Here is a 16,489-nt window from a genome sequence, read left to right as displayed (position 1 = left end):
AAGTTGGAATAGCCAAAATGTCGATGCAAATACTTTATTTACAATTCGCATAGAATGTTGCACACAATTAAGAAAAATCCGTAATTTTTTCGTTGTTGTTGAGCTGGAAAGGCAAAACTAACGCAAAATGAGCTGCAGCGTTTATTATTCCTTTCGTTACCCACAGTCCACTGTAACTACAGTATATTGAAGCAATTGGACGTCCCGCAGAACAGGGGTTTCCCCAGGCATCGAATCAAGGGGGGGTGTCTCAATGGCTCTGGGGAAGGGGGGGGGGGGGGGGGTTCATAAACTAGAAAAGCTGTTTCTTTATCCCACTAGTTAAATAATAGACGTCTGTTAACCAAACGCTCATCCCCGTGACGTACGTTTTTCATTTTCTATATATATATATACACCCGAGAGGCGGTGCTGTCTATTCTATCTAAGAAAAAAACAAATTTAGAGAAATTCATTTTTTACCATGAAAGGTCCGTATTCAGTTTTTTTTTTAAATTTCTCGCCATTTTTCCACGTATAAGGACATTTTCGAACTTGTTACCAGGGCCAGTGACGAAATTAGAGTTCTTGAAACATTGTTTAGGTAGTACACGAATTATGCAGCACTTAAAAGTCAGGCGCCGATTGTACGCTCCCGATTTATTAAAACGCCAGGATTAGCTTCCGTAGCGCTTTTCGCTACTCCCTGGCTGGTAGCAATGTGCTCGCAGCGTGGTCAGCCTCAAACCACTTTGCCCCTTTCCTTTGAAAGCTTTTTCTGTGTGCACATACGAACTTGCCACGAGCTGTCGAAAAAAAGGAAATAAATACGTGCAACGCTAACAGCAAGCTCGGGGGGCGCACTTTTGTTTATTTTGCCCCAGGCTACTGCCAAGAATAGCAGACGGGCAGCCCGCGCAAGCGCAGATCGATACTGAAACACGTCCATACAAGGACTGACAAGAGTGAAATTTGGGGATTCAAGGGGGGGTGTTTAGAAAAACTAGGGGGGGTCTACACAACCCCTAGGGGGGGTGTAGGGAAATCACTGCCGCAGAACAAATTTCGAGCGCTCCGCGCATAAAGAAGCAGCGTTTCCTGGCCCGACTGGGCGCGCGGCCGTACGTGCGGACTGGGCGCGCGGCCGTACGCGCGGCCAGCCGCCGCTTTCAGTTGTTGTTGACTGCAGCGCCGCCGCTATTTTCTGCGCGAAACGAGCACCTCTCCGGGCGGCCGGTCGGGCCACTCTAAAACTTCTAGTACACTCTATCCCAGCCAGGGGAAGCGGCAGGGCAGAATTAAACAGAAATCCTTGTTGAGGGTTAGACGGCGCTTGCCGTCACACCGATTCAAAGAATAGGCCTTTTATCATCATCAACATCATTTACGATGCAAAGGATTACGGCGCCTCTAGCGACAGTTAGGCCCACTAAAGGTGATGGCGCTTGCATAGAGTGGCGCTTGACCCGCTTGTATGTGAGAAAACGAAACGATTGAGCAGGCAATGCAAATATAGAGGTAGAGTGTACTAGAAGTTTTAGAGTGGCCCGAGCGGCGGCCTCTCCCATTGCTCCGCCGGGTCGACTTTCGCGCAGAAAATAAAACCGGTATAGCGGCGGCGCTGCTGTCGTCAACAACTGAACAGCCGGCGCTCCCCGGCACCAGCTCCCAGCCTGCGCGCGGCAATATTTGCGTTGCTCGCTGCGGTGTTTTGCGCTTGCGAAGCTGATTTATTTTGGATTATGAGGCTTAACGTGCCGGCGCTACACAGGCGATGAGGCAAGCGCTACTGGAGGGCTCCGGATTAATTTTGACCACCTGGGGATCTTTAACGTGCGCCGAAATCTCGAAGACACAGGCGTTTTTCGCTTTTATCCTCCATCACAAAAGCAGCCGCCGTGGCCGGGAATCGATCCTGCGCCTTTGGTCAGCTGGCTTAGAAAGTAGACGCAGAAACGTTATGACTCCGCTTGAGCAAACTTTAAACTAGTACGACCCGCCATAAAATTATCGACCTCCCCTCCTCCCTCACCCCCCCCCCCCCACCCCCAACGATACTTTCTCATTTTGTATGCGTTTTCTGAAAACGTTAATTGTTGATATACAGTAATCTCTCGTTAACTCAAAGCCGTAAAATTAGCTGAAAATTTTCAGATAAGCGCGGAGTTTCGAGTTAAATCAAATGCAGAAAATTTGTAGCCAGGTCCCTGAAATAACAGCTATATATATAGTGCTGCTAACAAAAGCACTATTGCACAGGGGAGAATTCGTAATAAAGGCAAAATAATTCGCAAGAAAAAGAAACTTTTATTATTGCAGAAGAAAGAAACAGCTGTGTTGCGATCGGCTGATTCGCGTTCGCATCTGCATCCCAGAAAAGCGTACCCGAGAATTCTCAACGCATCGCATGAATTGGTGGTCGCCACCGCTACATTCTACTTTGATGTCGTTTCTGCCGTTGTAGGCACTTCTGGAGGCTCCTCCTCGTCCGCATGATCAGCTGCGTCGTCCACAGTTATCTTATGCGCCAAACAGCATTAATTCCGGTAACGGGGACGCGTAGTCCACGTAAACTTGCACTTCACGACCGCGTTCGGCGAGTAGTGGGAGTAATCATTCGAACGGGGACCTTATCAGCTGCCTGCAGTGGACTTTGCCTTGTGTCCTCTCTGCCAGTATTTCGAGACATCCGTGGTCCTCCGAAAAAACGTTTTGAGATAAAGCGTGCAAATGCGTACCGCCTATGGGAGGTAAACACGGTGAGAAAAAGTTTCGAGAAGATATTTTGAGATATAGCAGAGTTCGAGTTAACGAGGGATTAATTTGACGGACAGTCACCAGGAATGTTCTTCCCTTCCCCTTCTTGACTGCGAATGAAGCAAAAGCGGCGGGGCGCACATTCTATGCTGCAAAAAGTTTACTGTTTTTTACGTTCCTATTTGGAACGAAAATACCTAAAGCCTTCTTCTGGGATACCCCTACCGTTGATGCGTGTACTGTCGTTAGTGGGCTTATTTTATTAACCTACTTTGTCGCAGGCACTTGGTAAGAAAGTGTGTACTGAAAACGAAGTGCCAAGTCTGCGGGACCAACTACTGCTTCCTGCATGCCAGGGGACGATGCCGCTGTGTTTACTACCTCTTGTAATTTGGGGGAACTTCTGAATCCTTCCGCGCATTTTTTAAAGTTTATTAGCGATCTCTAGGACGTTTTTACCGGTTGCTTCAGCGACAAGGAGCTCCACCATGACAGCGTTATGGATGTGCTGCAGCAATTATTCACAACAAACACCTTAACGGCGTTGGTTGCGACCAGCACGTGAGACCTTGACCGCAAATTTGGTTTGGTTCTGTATACATTTCGACACGGATTCATTTCTACATAAAATGTTTAAACAAGTTCCGTGATTACATGCGGAGGTGGGAGCAACACCTTAAACTTAGCCGTCGCTAATGATCGAGGGCGAGTTATGAAAATGCGTTGACCAAAAATGTCAATTTAAATCTCCATGTTGCCGTGATTCCTAAACCTTTACATGTGTAGACTTTGTGCATGATTTCCCGCGTTACATTTCATTTGCTGGGCTATTGAAAATGAAAACAAAATGTGTATTTGTTCCAGTTCCGTTTATTTGAACCTCCATGTTAGCCTTCTTGAACCTTTACCTCTATAGTAGACGTGTTATATTTCATTTTTGTCGCGGTCAATATATCTTCTGATCTATGTTTTGCATTTGTTTTATGTGCGTCTAATTGTACTCTCAGCATACTTGCGAATTCAATTTGTGTTATCTGATTCAACTCCTTTCTTGATCGAATCAGGTGAAAGGTGGTGCGAATAATAGAACTTTGCGGGAATAGTTCTATGAAAGACGGTCATTGGGACAACTGAGCTAACTGAGCTAACCACTCTAAAAAGATCTCTCGCTTGCGCGTGTCATTTTCTGTTCGGCCACCACGGTGACCCGTAATTATCCCAAGCGGGCCACTGCCTAAATACTGCTATAATAACAACTCACGCAATAAAAAACAAACGCAACAACTTACGATAGTAACCCACATAACTGCAGTCCGAGCGTAAATTGCAAGACAATAACTAAGAAATTTTTCTGAGAAGCTATCATCCCAGTCCTCATATTTTTTCGTGTCATGTCCATCAAGCAGCCCAATAAGGACACAATCACAGCAATCATAAACTGGTTCATATTAGTCAATTCAACGCAAAATACGCTTTTATAGGACATTGTAATAGCGAAAATGTCGCTGCAATTACTTTATTTATAATCCGTTACGAATGCTGCACTGAAGGAAAATCCGTAATTTTCCTTGTTGTCGAGCGGGAGAGGCAAAACTAACGCAAAATGAGCGGCAGCGTTTATTTTTCATTTCGTTACCCACAGTCCACTGTACCTACAGTACATTTCAGCAATTAGACGACCCGCAGAAAAAATTTCCTGCGGGTTCCTGGCCCGGCGTTTCCTGGCCCGGCTGGGCGCGCGGCCGTGCGCGCGGCCAGCCGCCGCTTTCGCTTTCAATGGTCGTTGACCGCAGCGCCGCCGCTATTTTCTGCGCGAAACGAGCACCTCTCCGGGCGGCCGGTCGGGCCACTCTAAACCTTCTAGTTCACTCTAATAGAGGTGGCAGACGGACGCCGTAAACATGGCGCTTGGGCCACTGAAGCTGAATCCTGTCGCTTTAAACCGACTGAAAGCGTAAGTGCATACCTAAATTTTTTCTTCCCGTGGCATCATTCGCGCATAGTGGATAACTTGAGCAAGCAAAGCGCGTATTGCTGGCAGAAATGCAGCCGTACGAGCAACGCGTCCATGCTTTGACAGAGGGTCGTACAATGGAGCCCGCGGGCGTTTGGAGTAGCGTTATTTTGTGTAGCCGGAGGTGAAGAGCGTGCGAACGAATCGAGAAGTGCGGCTACGCGGCGTAATTTCTTTGAGCCTGCCGCTGTAGTGCTACGTGTTTCCGTACCGACAGGCTGGATCAGGCGGTTGGCTGGTCCACTTAGCTTTCATTTTCCGCACTTCTCGACGTATCTCTGTGCCCACGAAAGCATCTGCTCGCTTGCTCGTTGTTCGATCCGCGACCAAATCTGATAGTCTATTTCGCGATGGTGAATACGCGGTACCACCCTCTCCAGCAGTGCCTGAGATCTGGGCGATCGTAATCTGGGATGCCGCTTGTTGGAAAAACTAATTAATCGAAGAGCGTGTCCTTGTGTTGCTTCAAAGAATCGCAAGTCGAACGTTTTGGTTTCGCTGACCATCTTCGCACATCATTCGCCTGTTTTTTTTTCTTTGTATTGGAAGTTCAACAGGAACGCTAAAATTCTCCGTTCTGTGAGTCTTGCGCAGCGCACAAAAACAGGACGGCTGCGTCCCTTCTTTCCGTCCTATTGCTTTGCGCTATGCATGCAGACTGTCAATTAGCCCACCAGGCAACACGTCACCCAATAGTAGTTCTTCACAAGGTTGAGCATAGTAGTAGCAATGATTCGTTGTAAAAGAAGGGGAAACAAGTGTACTGAGGACATTATTATGGAAATAATCTCGCAGAGTTCACTGGCATGCAACCTAGTAAAGCACATTTTCAAGTATTTTGCTGCGTCTAATCTCACGGCAACCGTGAGAATTACCCCCGGGAAATTCTCACGGCAGTTTCCATTAGAGCTCGCTGTCCTAAAATTTACTGAATATTATTATGCCCCAATGTAACCTAACATAACCTAACAAAACGTATCATAACCTACCCAAATCCATCCAAACTGCAAAAGAAACCTAACCTAACCCAGCCCAACGATGCAGAACACAACATATATTAAACCCAGTACAACCCATTCTAGAAGGCCTATGCGTCGATCTCTTGATATAGTAATGACCGAAATGTAGAAGAAGCATTAATGTCATCATGATAAGCGGAAATTTTAATAATTCCGAAAGCTAGAAAACTTCCCCCATGCCAGACTCGAACCTGATCGATTGATTGTAGAGTTTAGCTTAGCGCCGACAGAACGCAGGCGATGATGCGCGCCATAGTGGAGGGCTCCGGATTAATTTTGACCACCTGGGGATCTTTAACGTGTGCCGAAATCTCGAACATGCATGCGTTTTTGCTTTTCGCCTCCATCAGAAAAGCGGCCGCCGTGGCCGGGAATCTCGGCTTTCTCGAACCTAAACTTTCACGTTTAAAAGCAAGTGCTATACCACAGTGCCACAGGAACAGCTGTAGGAACAAGTTTTTAGGAAGTATATGTCCCAGAGGATCTCCAGGTGGCATGCTTAGCCAACCAGAGAGGCAAATGTGGGATAAATTTCTGTCGGTAATTCTCACAGTTGCCGCCATAATAGACACTACCTATCTTAAAATAAGGAGCAACATTCTTTTTCGTCGAGGAGGTGCTCAACAGTCAAGAGGTTCCTGCCCAAAAGAATGGTAGCTCAATTTCACGCGCGCTATTCTGTCCAAACCCCAGCCCTGTCTCCCGGTATCATGGTGTCTAGTGAACAGGGAGCCGCACAGCTTGCGTTCCCACAAGAAATGACTTGAATTGATTTCTTTTCACCACAGGCACTCCCAGCAGTGAAACAGTGCAATTTAACTCTACATGCTCCCATAGTAACCACACGAGTGCTGCAAAAATACCGTATTTCTGCGATTCTAAGCACCTTCCCCTACTTTTCGAGAAAAAAAAAAAGATAGGTGGAAAAGTCTGCATGCGAACTGTAGCACCCCATTTTCTAAGCGATTATCGTAAGGTGGATTTTGGACTCGCGTTAATGGGTCCAAGTTGATGTTCTGACCAGGTCATCTATGAAGTGTTCAATTACAAAGCTCTTCGACAGAACAAAAGGCAACCTGCTGTGGGGTACAGAGAGCAGCAGCTGGAATGATGCAATGGACTCGAGTGGTAGTGGCTGAGTATCAGACGCAAGCAGTGAATTCAGTGTCTGTACAAATTTTTTCTTTTTAATGTTTGCCAAATGAAACATTATTCCTTGCGTCCGTCGCGTCGAGATATCTCCGCAAAAAAGTGTGTGGGTGAGGGGGGGGCAGTGAATTAATGTTTTTCGAATCCAAGCACCCCCTCCACTTTGCCCATCACCATTGTGGAAAAAAAAGGGGGGTGCTTAGAATCAGTGTATGCACTACACCTCTTTCAAAGGTGTCCAAAGTGCCCTTCAAGAAATTCAGCCACCATCGTAGTTGACGTGCAATGACTGAGGAAACAGCGGTGCCGGGGGTTTTACTAGCTTTAAATTGGCTTAGGTCTGCCCCCTTCTTAAAGAGAAAAATGGTTAAAAATGGCAGCATCTATACTCTGTGGATGATGGCAAGGGTGCGGAGTACGGGGACTCGAAGTGACATCCAAGTTGCACCCCGAGTGACATCCGATTTGCGCCCCGACCGTCATTTGATTTGAGCTGTGAGTTGCACCTTGATCATTCACTAAATGGAACTGCAACTCACGGCTCTAATGGAATTTTGCTTGGTGGTGTGCGCACGGATGGACGCGGACGGACATTGGGAGGTCCTAAGGTACTCCAGTGCACACTTACAGGCGAGGGAGTGGGACATTAGACTTGCGGGTACTAGCTCTCCGTCGTAGCCCAATGGGTAAGACGACTGACACTAACTCTGTCCAGTCTACCAAACACAGGCCTGAATCCTGCGGGTGCCTCTGTGATTTTTTGCGATTGTAAATGGTATGCGCACGGACGCGGATGGACATTGTGCGGTCCTAAAGTACTCCGCACCTAAAAGCGAAGATTTCTTCATTCAGGCTGAGTCAAATCTATGTCTACAATTCACCCTCTTAACGTCTACTCTAACTCAGCCAAAGTTCTGAGCCAGTGCCTGTGCTACAAACCCAAAGGAAATGCTTTGTGCTCTGAATGCGATGATAGTGCAGTTGGATAGACATCGGTTTCGAAATGCAAGGGGGACTCGGGTTTGATTCCAACCATGGGAAGCATTTTTGGTCGTTTTCTCGTGAGGTGTGAACTCCCCGAACCTGCTCATTGGCTTTTTGCCTCCTTGCCACTTTCTGCCATAATTCATGGCCTATCATTTTTCCCCTTTCTATTGTACTGCACTGACTTCTCTTTTATCGATCCACACGGCCAGAATGGAGCTTAAACAGCTTGATGACTCTGTGGAGCTCCTATAGCCACGCGCAGCACCAGTAATCTTCTCCCCTCAAGAATTTAGCTAACGTGGTGACTGTTAGTGAATTTGAGTACCAAAGGAGTGCATATTGATTACCTGCACCCGTCGGCAACAATGCACCGCAGCAATGTTGGCGGGGGGCATCGACCACGGGGACAACATAGCCATTTCAGCTTGCACTTCCATTCTGCTGAGATCTTGAACAAAGATTGCAGCATTAATAAATAAATAAATAAATAAAGGGCGGTGCGCGTGTTGCCCGGGTGGGTTCAGAGTGTCAGATTGCGACGAATGATCCGGGAACTTACTCAGAGCCACGACGTAACAGTGAGGATTTTAGTACATGGGACTCTTATGTCAGCTATGCAGGGACTAGACAAGAGACGTAGCAGCCGGGAAAGCGCAGCACTGAGGAACGTAAGAGCGGGGTTCTGCTGTATATCCTGTTTTCAGTGAAGGAGCGCTTTGGCCTTGCATGTAAAGATGCGATTGGCAGGGTAGCTGCACGTTTGGCGAGTGTCCAAAAGTCTTTCCGCTAGGTATGCTGTGACAAGTCAGCTTGAAGAAGAACAAAGATGGGATTGAAGGGACAGACCATCAATTTTTGTGGTGAACACCCTCTGGTTCATATGGAAGCCAGTGTTTTGTATTGTTACGTGTTAAGGAGACGTGTACCTGCATTTATTTACAAGAAAGTTAAAAAAACATCTTTTGTGGCTGTAACGGAGCTGAGTGAGATACTGAATCCTAGTTCTTTCAAATTAAATAAAGTTGTATTTTCTCTTCATGGCTCCTTTAAGCGTGTTGCAGTCAGGGCTAATCGAGCAGGTGGTGTAAGGACAACGTAGTGCTGCAGTGCCAGTGCTGTGGTGGCGCTTGGTCAATCCTAAACTACGCCGTCGCCTGGCTTCCCCCCGCCCAGCTTCCTGAGCGAGCCGGCGTACAAGGATGCGACGGAGAGCTCGTCGGTGTGCAACACGCGGCTGGTGGTGGAGCGGCGGCTGCGGCTGCCCTTCCTGGACGCGCAGACGGGTGTGGCCCAGAGCGACTGCGCCCTGTGGATGGCCCGCTGGCAGCGCATGCCCGGCCACGCCCAGGGCCAGCTGTACTCGTACCCGGCCCGGCGCTGGCGCAAGCGCCGCCGCCAGTACCTCATGAACGACCGCTACCTGGGCACCCGCTGCCTGCCGCTGCGCAGCGAGCAGCCCCCCGACTACGGCGACGCCGGTGCGTGCCTCTCCGTGGGCCTCCGTTGGCCGGCCTTGCTGCGGCCAAAGTGTTGTATCTGTGCTACACGTACACGAAAAGTGACATTAAGCGCTTAATGCCTTAAGGTGGCTCATGGGTCTTTGGGACCAAAAATTTGCCCAGAAAAGCATTTTTGGGGGCATCACTTTTCTCTTGATTTGCAGAGTTTTTCCTCCGAAAATTGCATATGTGGAACAGTACCAGGTTCTTATAAAAACGACAGAGACCCGATTTTAACAAAGAAATAATTTTTTCCCATAATTACCCACTTTTTCATACGAGTCGTATTGCAGTGATACAAACATCTCGAGAGGTACATCCCAGCATGTATTGCTGCTAGGAAGATCACTTCTTTTTGCACTGTGAAGCTGAATGTTTAAACCATGCGATATGGGAAGCAAATTCTGCATGTTGTGTTTCAGAAATTGTTTAATTTGTCTTATTTTTAATTGGTTAGCAGGAGTAGTTCAAACCTAGAAGTTAGAATTGATGTAAACGTGTATGTGATTGTACAACAAAAAAACTGCATCCCACATTTCATTCCCCACAACTTCTGGTATTCATTCATGTCTAGCTGGTAATCTTTTGTGGAATAGTTTTTTTCCTATTGTTCTCAAGAACAATCAAGGAAGACATTTGATTAACTCAGAAACTAGTTACCTCACATCAAAACTATTTAGATATTTCAAATCAGCTAAAAAAACTGCACATGCCCATGAAGTTGTCAAAATTGGTTGGAAAGCAAAACAAGAAGTTTCTAAGACCAGTGTGCCACCTTAAGTTTTAATGCCATTAATTTGCTGTTACACGCAAAAATTTAATGCCATTCGCTCTAGTGCCATTTTTGGTTCAAGGAGTTCTGCGAAACTCATTCGCCGTCCCAAACACCTTAAATCTGTTTACTCTCGAACGCTTGATTGATTGATTGTCGGGTTTAATGCGCCGACGCAACGCAGGCGATGAGGCGCGCCGTAGTGGAGGGCTCCGGATTAAATTTTGACCACCTGGGGATCTTTAACGTGCGCCGAAATCTCGTACACACGGGCGTTTTTGCTTTTCGCCTCCATCAGAAAAGCGGCCGCCGCGGCCGGGAATCGAACCCGCGACCTCGTGCTCAGCAGCGCAACGCCTTAGCCACTGAGCCACCGCGGCGGGTTACTCTCGAACGCGGTGGGCACCAAATGAAACCAATGAAACGCTCAGCACCAGAGTGTTGACGCGCAAGCGTAGCTGAACCTCAAAATAAGACGACTTTTTGTGCACTCTTGGTGGCGAAGTTATGAAGAAAACGAAGTTCACTAAAACAGCGGCAAAAGGCAAAGCACCGTGTCACTCGTCGTTTTAAATTGACGGCAGCTGCTGAAGCCACTTTTAGAAACGGCTCACACTGTCTTTTAGAGAACACTATTTCCCGTAACGTCTCCGTTCACAAAAAACAGTTTTAACCCTAGTAAGACGTTTTTCTCTACGTTAAGAACTTCTAAAATATGAGTGCATTTCTCTTTTCAGTCATTATCACCATCATGCCCAACACATTTAATGCCTTTGCGTTTTCGCGTGTAGCACGGCCCGCCCAAAATAATGTCATTCGGCCTTAAACACTTAATGTCATTTTTCGTGTACGTGTGGCACGGGTATTAGTGTTTCTCACTGAATTCAGCCATGCAGCCAGTATCCGCTGCAAGGTTCATTAGGGTGTTCTGTCACCTCCGCCCACCCTCACGCTGTTGATCTCCTGTCTGGTCCTCCCATGATAAGCGCAGTGAAGGTTGGCTGAATTCAACTCCACTGCTCACACGGCTGGCAATCCTTCTGTGGAGACCTTTGTTAAAGTGGCCCTGCAGCACTTCCCATCGACAACTAGGAATGTATTTCAGAGTAAAGTCTATTGTCCCAGCACTCTTCTCCCACAAGAATGATGAAAATCCGTCCAGTGTCACCGAAACTGCGCGCGATGAGAAATTAGCTGCAAAGTTGACCAGTGACAGCCGATGGGAGAGCCATGACCTCAATGACGTCGTTCAGGCCATGCCAGGTGTGCAGAATGAGGAAAAGTGAAGAGAGCGCAGTTGGTTTTTCCGCGTCTTTCACAGCGATTTGTGCGGTCACCGCTTCACATGCACGTGTAATATTTGGCTCAGGTATTCCTGGCAGAGTAATCTAAACGTCGTGCAGGTTTACTTGCACTGCTCAAAAAGTGTTGCAGGGTCCCTTTAATGTTGCACCTGCTGCTCAAGCCACAAGCTCACGGCTTGTGCAAACTCTTTTTGTATTTTGCAGTTAAAATATTGTTTGAAATGCGTTTCTTCTGTGTGCCATAGCAGAAAATGTGCCTACATCTATTTTAGGTAAAGGAACACTGCCAGTGTCAGTTGTTATGTGTTTATGTCCTCAAGTATCCCGAATGTTTCCTTTGTTGCTTAACAGTGTTGACAAGCTTGGAGTATGTTTTCAGGTTTAGTTTGACCAGCTCTACCTCCCCCGATGTGACCGAAATTCTCACAAAACACTTGAAAGAGTGCTTAGAGAGGAAGTAATGTATGGGCAGGATTTCCAGCTTTCTAAACCTGCAGGCAGGTCGCACACCCGGGCACATTGTTCAGCGAAAAAGAATACCTCAGGCGTATTTGTGGTGGAATGTACCGTATAGTGCGAAATATAGGTCGAGGCGGAATATAGGTCGACCCCCTTACCTTGTAGCCGAAAAATGCAAAAAAAAAATTAGGTAGCAACCATTGTTTTATTGAGGCTATAACTTGTTTCGTCTCAGATTACTCATTTAAAACTGTCTGAAGTATCGTCGCACGGCTGCTTCTGGCTCGCTGTCGCCCACACAGCAGGTCGTCCTCGGTGCAGTCCAGGGAATTGCTTATGCAGCACTTATTAAACACTCGCAAGACCATGTCATCGTGAAGCGAGCGCAAAGCATGGGACACTCGTGTGCAGACCGGAGCGGCAGCCAGTCTGTGCAGGCGGTCAGCAAACATCTTGGGGTATCCATTCGTAGAGACATCGCACGACGCTAGCGAACAAAATTTGCCTCTTTGTACAGCAGCACAGGCTCATGAAACGAGGCCTGCCGAGCGTTGCATACCGAGAGCTGCCCCTTCAGCTAACGCCGCTAGCAACAATTCTTTTGGTGATACTGAACTGGCGCAAGGCGGACACATCATTCGCCTTGGAAAACCCCCAACTTTTCTTTTAAATGCTGCTGTAAACTGGCACCAAGTGCCTAAACTCATTTTGAGCAAGAAGAAAATAGCACGCACACATTCGCCGACAGCAAGAGAAGCGACAAAACAAAGATGGCGTCGCGTCCGATTGATGGTGGTGGCGATGGTGCCTTTGGGGTTCGGATGGGCTCGATGGGCTGCCCGGTCGCCAGATGACAACTGCCAGTGACTGCAATAGGTCGAGGGGTGACTTTTCGGCACATTTTTCTGTAAAAAATCTCGACCTATATTCCGCATTATATGGTAGGTATACGTAACCAAGAGGGCTGAAGTCCTTTTAATTAAGAATGCACGTTGATTTGGTCTTTAACACATCAACTGAGAAAATGGCGGCATCTCTACTTCGTGGATAATGGCGAGGGTGCGGAGTACGGGGACTCGAAATGACACCCGATTTGCGCCTCGACCGTCATTCCATTTGAGCCGTGAGTTGCACCTTGACTATTCCCTAAATGAAACTGCAACTCACGGGTCAAATTGAATTTCGCTTGATTTACGCTTGACGGTGGTGCGCGCACGAATGGACGCGGACGGACATTGGGAGGTTCTGAGGCACTCTGCGCTGTTACAGGCGAGGGCGTAAGCCCGTTCGACTCTTTGGTGCTAACTCACGGTGGTAGCCCAATGGGTAACACGACTGTCACTAACTCTGTCCGGTCTACCAGACACAGGCTGGAATCCTGCCGGTGCCGGTGGGATTTTTTTGCGATTGTAAATTCTATGCGCACGGGCGCGGATGGACCTTGTGCGGTACTAAGGTACTCCGCACCTGAAAACAGAGCATTAAGAACAGTTTTGAAGGGGCTAGAGAAGAGATTAACCTCTAATAGGTTTCAAAGGTGCCAGTGCAGGGAGTGCCAAGCAGAGCAAAAAAGGAGACAAAATGGCAACGCAATGTCCCAGGTGATAGCGCAAATGCAGGAAAGTTGAGTTGAACAAACCACCACAGCTTTTACTATGTGTGGAGCGGGAAGGTTGCGACGTGGGAGGGGAGAGGCAGGCGCAGCAGAAAACATCCTCCAACGACATTGTGACATTTGAAGCGAGGTAAGCATACACATGCTGCTCCCACCCCCACCAGAAAAGTGTTACTTGTCAACGCAATGTAATGATATGAAGCTTCCTTTTAAAGTGAGTGAACACTAAATTTGACAGTGATGTTCCCTTGTTTTTCCCTGGTTTTTCTTTAAAAAAGCCATGAAGAGAAAATGCAAATTGGTTTTATTTGAAAGATTTCGTGTTTTATAGTGCCCCCAGCGCTTGTCCGGATACAAATGGTGCTTTATTCACTGAGAAATTAAACTATTTAGGTTAAAATTTTGATTCTCCCGCTCAATCGTGCGTTTTCGTGGTCCCAAATGACATCACAGGAACCGACCACTCTGCAGCCTAGAGTACATTCATTCACGCATCCGCCGTACAGGGTAGAGACACGTATACGCTGGCGCCGCCATTTTCGGTTGCTCGCTCGCCGCCGAGGCAAGTCATTGTGTCAAAACCGCGCTAAAATTATTGCCGCAACGCGGTTTACTGAAGAAGTTTGAATCATATTGTCTGTTTCGCGTTGCTAGGTCTCGTGGGAAACGAAAAGAATAATGCGTTGAGCCCGTTGGCCCAATTGCGGCGGGACGGGACCGTTCAAAGGTTGTCTCCACCCTGTACAGCGGTGTTGGTGTGTTCCCGCGTTTCTTTACGTTCCGTAACCTAGATGGCGCCACCATACCGTGGCAAGCGTTTGGTTTGTTTTTGCCCGCATTTAAACCTGGCTTGTTTTTGATTTGGGAGAAAATATTCGTTCCCTGAAACAGTGCTCGCTCGACAAATGGGGCCACGTAAGACACCGTTGCTTGCGTCAATCGGCCAGTGTCGTCTGAGACAACCCCAAGCCCCGCAGTGCTGTGCAGCTAAACCAAGCATGCTGTGCGCAGTACGAACAGCAGAACGCATCAGTACTTCTATGTTTACATGTGCTTTCGTAACTTCCACTGTTTGTCCCATCATTCTTATTGCTTTGTAAAGAATGTGCCCTAAATTTAAGCGCAAATCGCTCGTTCGTCTAGTTTGTAAGCTCTACCTAATTTGCGTCTGCTTCTGCCAGCCTCCGCCAATCGCAGAGCTTAGCCCATGTGACATCACAGGTTCTGTTGCGGGAAATGAGCTGGTGGGTCGCATGACCATTCCCGTTTTTCCTAATTATGTAGCTTATTTGAGTGAATTTTACGTTAAAAGTGGTGTCAGTATGATTCTAACGAGACGATCTTTTGAATGAACCAAACTTGTGTTTTCTCTTCATGGCTCCTTTAAGGACTTACAACAGTAGGAGCAAGCACTTAAACTTTGTCGACATGTTGCGGGCTCCTCAACTTGCCCTGTTACAAAAAGGATACCACTAGCAATCAATCAATCAGTCAATCAAAACCTGTGCTCACCCCTGTTTCACCCCAGAGCAGGGGTGCCAACTGCGAACCTATTTGTGACGCATGTGGGGGCCTATAGGGAGTTAACTGGTGTGCAGGTGCCATCATAAGTAACTGGATTTTGGCGCACGTTAAAGATTCCCAGGTGGTCAAAATTAATCCGGAGCCCTCCACTGCGGCGCACCTCATCGCCTGCATTGCGTCAGCGCATTAAACCCTACAATCAATCAATAAGTAACTGGAACAAGATTTATTGATGATCGCACAATATTTGTCTCACTTGTTTTATGACAGCCACTGCTGGCTTACAGGAATGTTTTTCTGTTTGGGAGGACTCCTCTAAACGCACACCAATGCAGCCGGGCAGCTTACAGAAGAACTTGCTGTAAATTTACAGGACCGTGTTCCAATCACTTCTGACAGCACCTGTGAATTTACTTTGGATGACAGTGTCCAAGTACTATAGTTGGAGGATGAGGTTTAAGGGTCATGCCCTGCCCTCCCTCTCCTCTCCTTGCTTGGCTCGCAGACATGCACCAGATCAGCGTGGTGGAGAACGTGGCGGCCGTGGGAGGCGGCGGCGGGGGCCGGGGTGAGGAGGGCGAAGGGGAGAAGGGGGAGGACTCTAACCAGTCTTGGTACCTGGAGGAGGCCCAGCAGCAGGAGCAGGCCTCCCTGCTTGAGGCGGCCGCCGCGGCTGCGGCCGTGGTGGACTTTCCCCCGGACGACCCCGAGACGGACACCGAGGACTACGACGAGACCTACACACGCAAGAAGAAGAAGAAGCCCAAGGTGATACAGGGGGGGTGCAAAAAACAAAAATGGGCCCCATTTTGTCCTTTGTCCTTGTCGACTGTATATCGGGTGCAGTTGCGTCAGGCAGTGATTTGTCCAGTGTCCATTTGTGCTTTGGTTGGCTACGGCTGTGGCTACTAGTGGCTGCAGTTACTTTCTCTCCAATGAAGCCTCCAGGTGGCGCCAGCTGCATGTCACATTTTGGGTTTGCATGGGTACACACTGTGTTTTAGTCCAAATCGTTAAATGTAAGCTGACCCAGGGCTTTAGCATTCCGTTTTCTTGTTAATATCGGCTTACAGAATGTGGTGGGGTGCATATGGAAGACATTCTCAGATAATGAATAGCAGCCTACCATTGTCGCTGAAGAAGAAAGTGCATGACAGCTGCATCTTACCTGAACTCACCTACGGGGCAGAAACTTGGGGCCTCACGAAGAGGGTTCAACGTAAATTGAGAACGACTCAGCGGGCAATGGAGCAGAAGATGATGGGTGCAACATTAAGGGACAAAGAGAGAGCGGACTGGGTCAGGGAACAAACGCATGTGTAAGACATATTAGTAGAAATTATGAAGAAGATATGGACGTGGGCGGGACATGTAATGTGAAGGCAAGATAACCGCTGGTCATTAAGGGTAA

General features: G+C 47.8%; 1 protein-coding gene across 1 annotated transcript in view; it reads left to right on the top strand.

Annotated features, from left to right (window-relative positions):
• Nucleotides 1-1,419: 1,419 nt before the first annotated feature.
• Nucleotides 1,420-16,489, top strand: part of D4 (double PHD fingers d4) — a 42,066-nt gene continuing 26,996 nt past the window's right edge. The window contains exons 1-4 of the mRNA XM_077694795.1: nt 1,420-1,497; nt 4,616-4,690; nt 9,079-9,383; nt 15,584-15,846. Coding sequence (XP_077550921.1) covers nt 4,638-4,690; nt 9,079-9,383; nt 15,584-15,846 — 621 coding nt within the window. The 5' untranslated portion in view covers nt 1,420-1,497; nt 4,616-4,637. The remainder of the gene's footprint in view (nt 1,498-4,615; nt 4,691-9,078; nt 9,384-15,583; nt 15,847-16,489) is intronic.

The sequence above is a fragment of the Haemaphysalis longicornis genome, unplaced genomic scaffold, assembly GCF_048455015.1.
Source record: "Haemaphysalis longicornis isolate Haplotype H1 unplaced genomic scaffold, Haemaphysalis longicornis Haplotype H1 scaffold_13, whole genome shotgun sequence".
Classification (NCBI taxonomy): Eukaryota; Metazoa; Arthropoda; class Arachnida; order Ixodida; family Ixodidae; genus Haemaphysalis; species Haemaphysalis longicornis.
The sequence above is the reverse complement of the archived record's forward strand: the minus strand, read 5'-3'. Positions and strand labels throughout refer to the sequence as shown.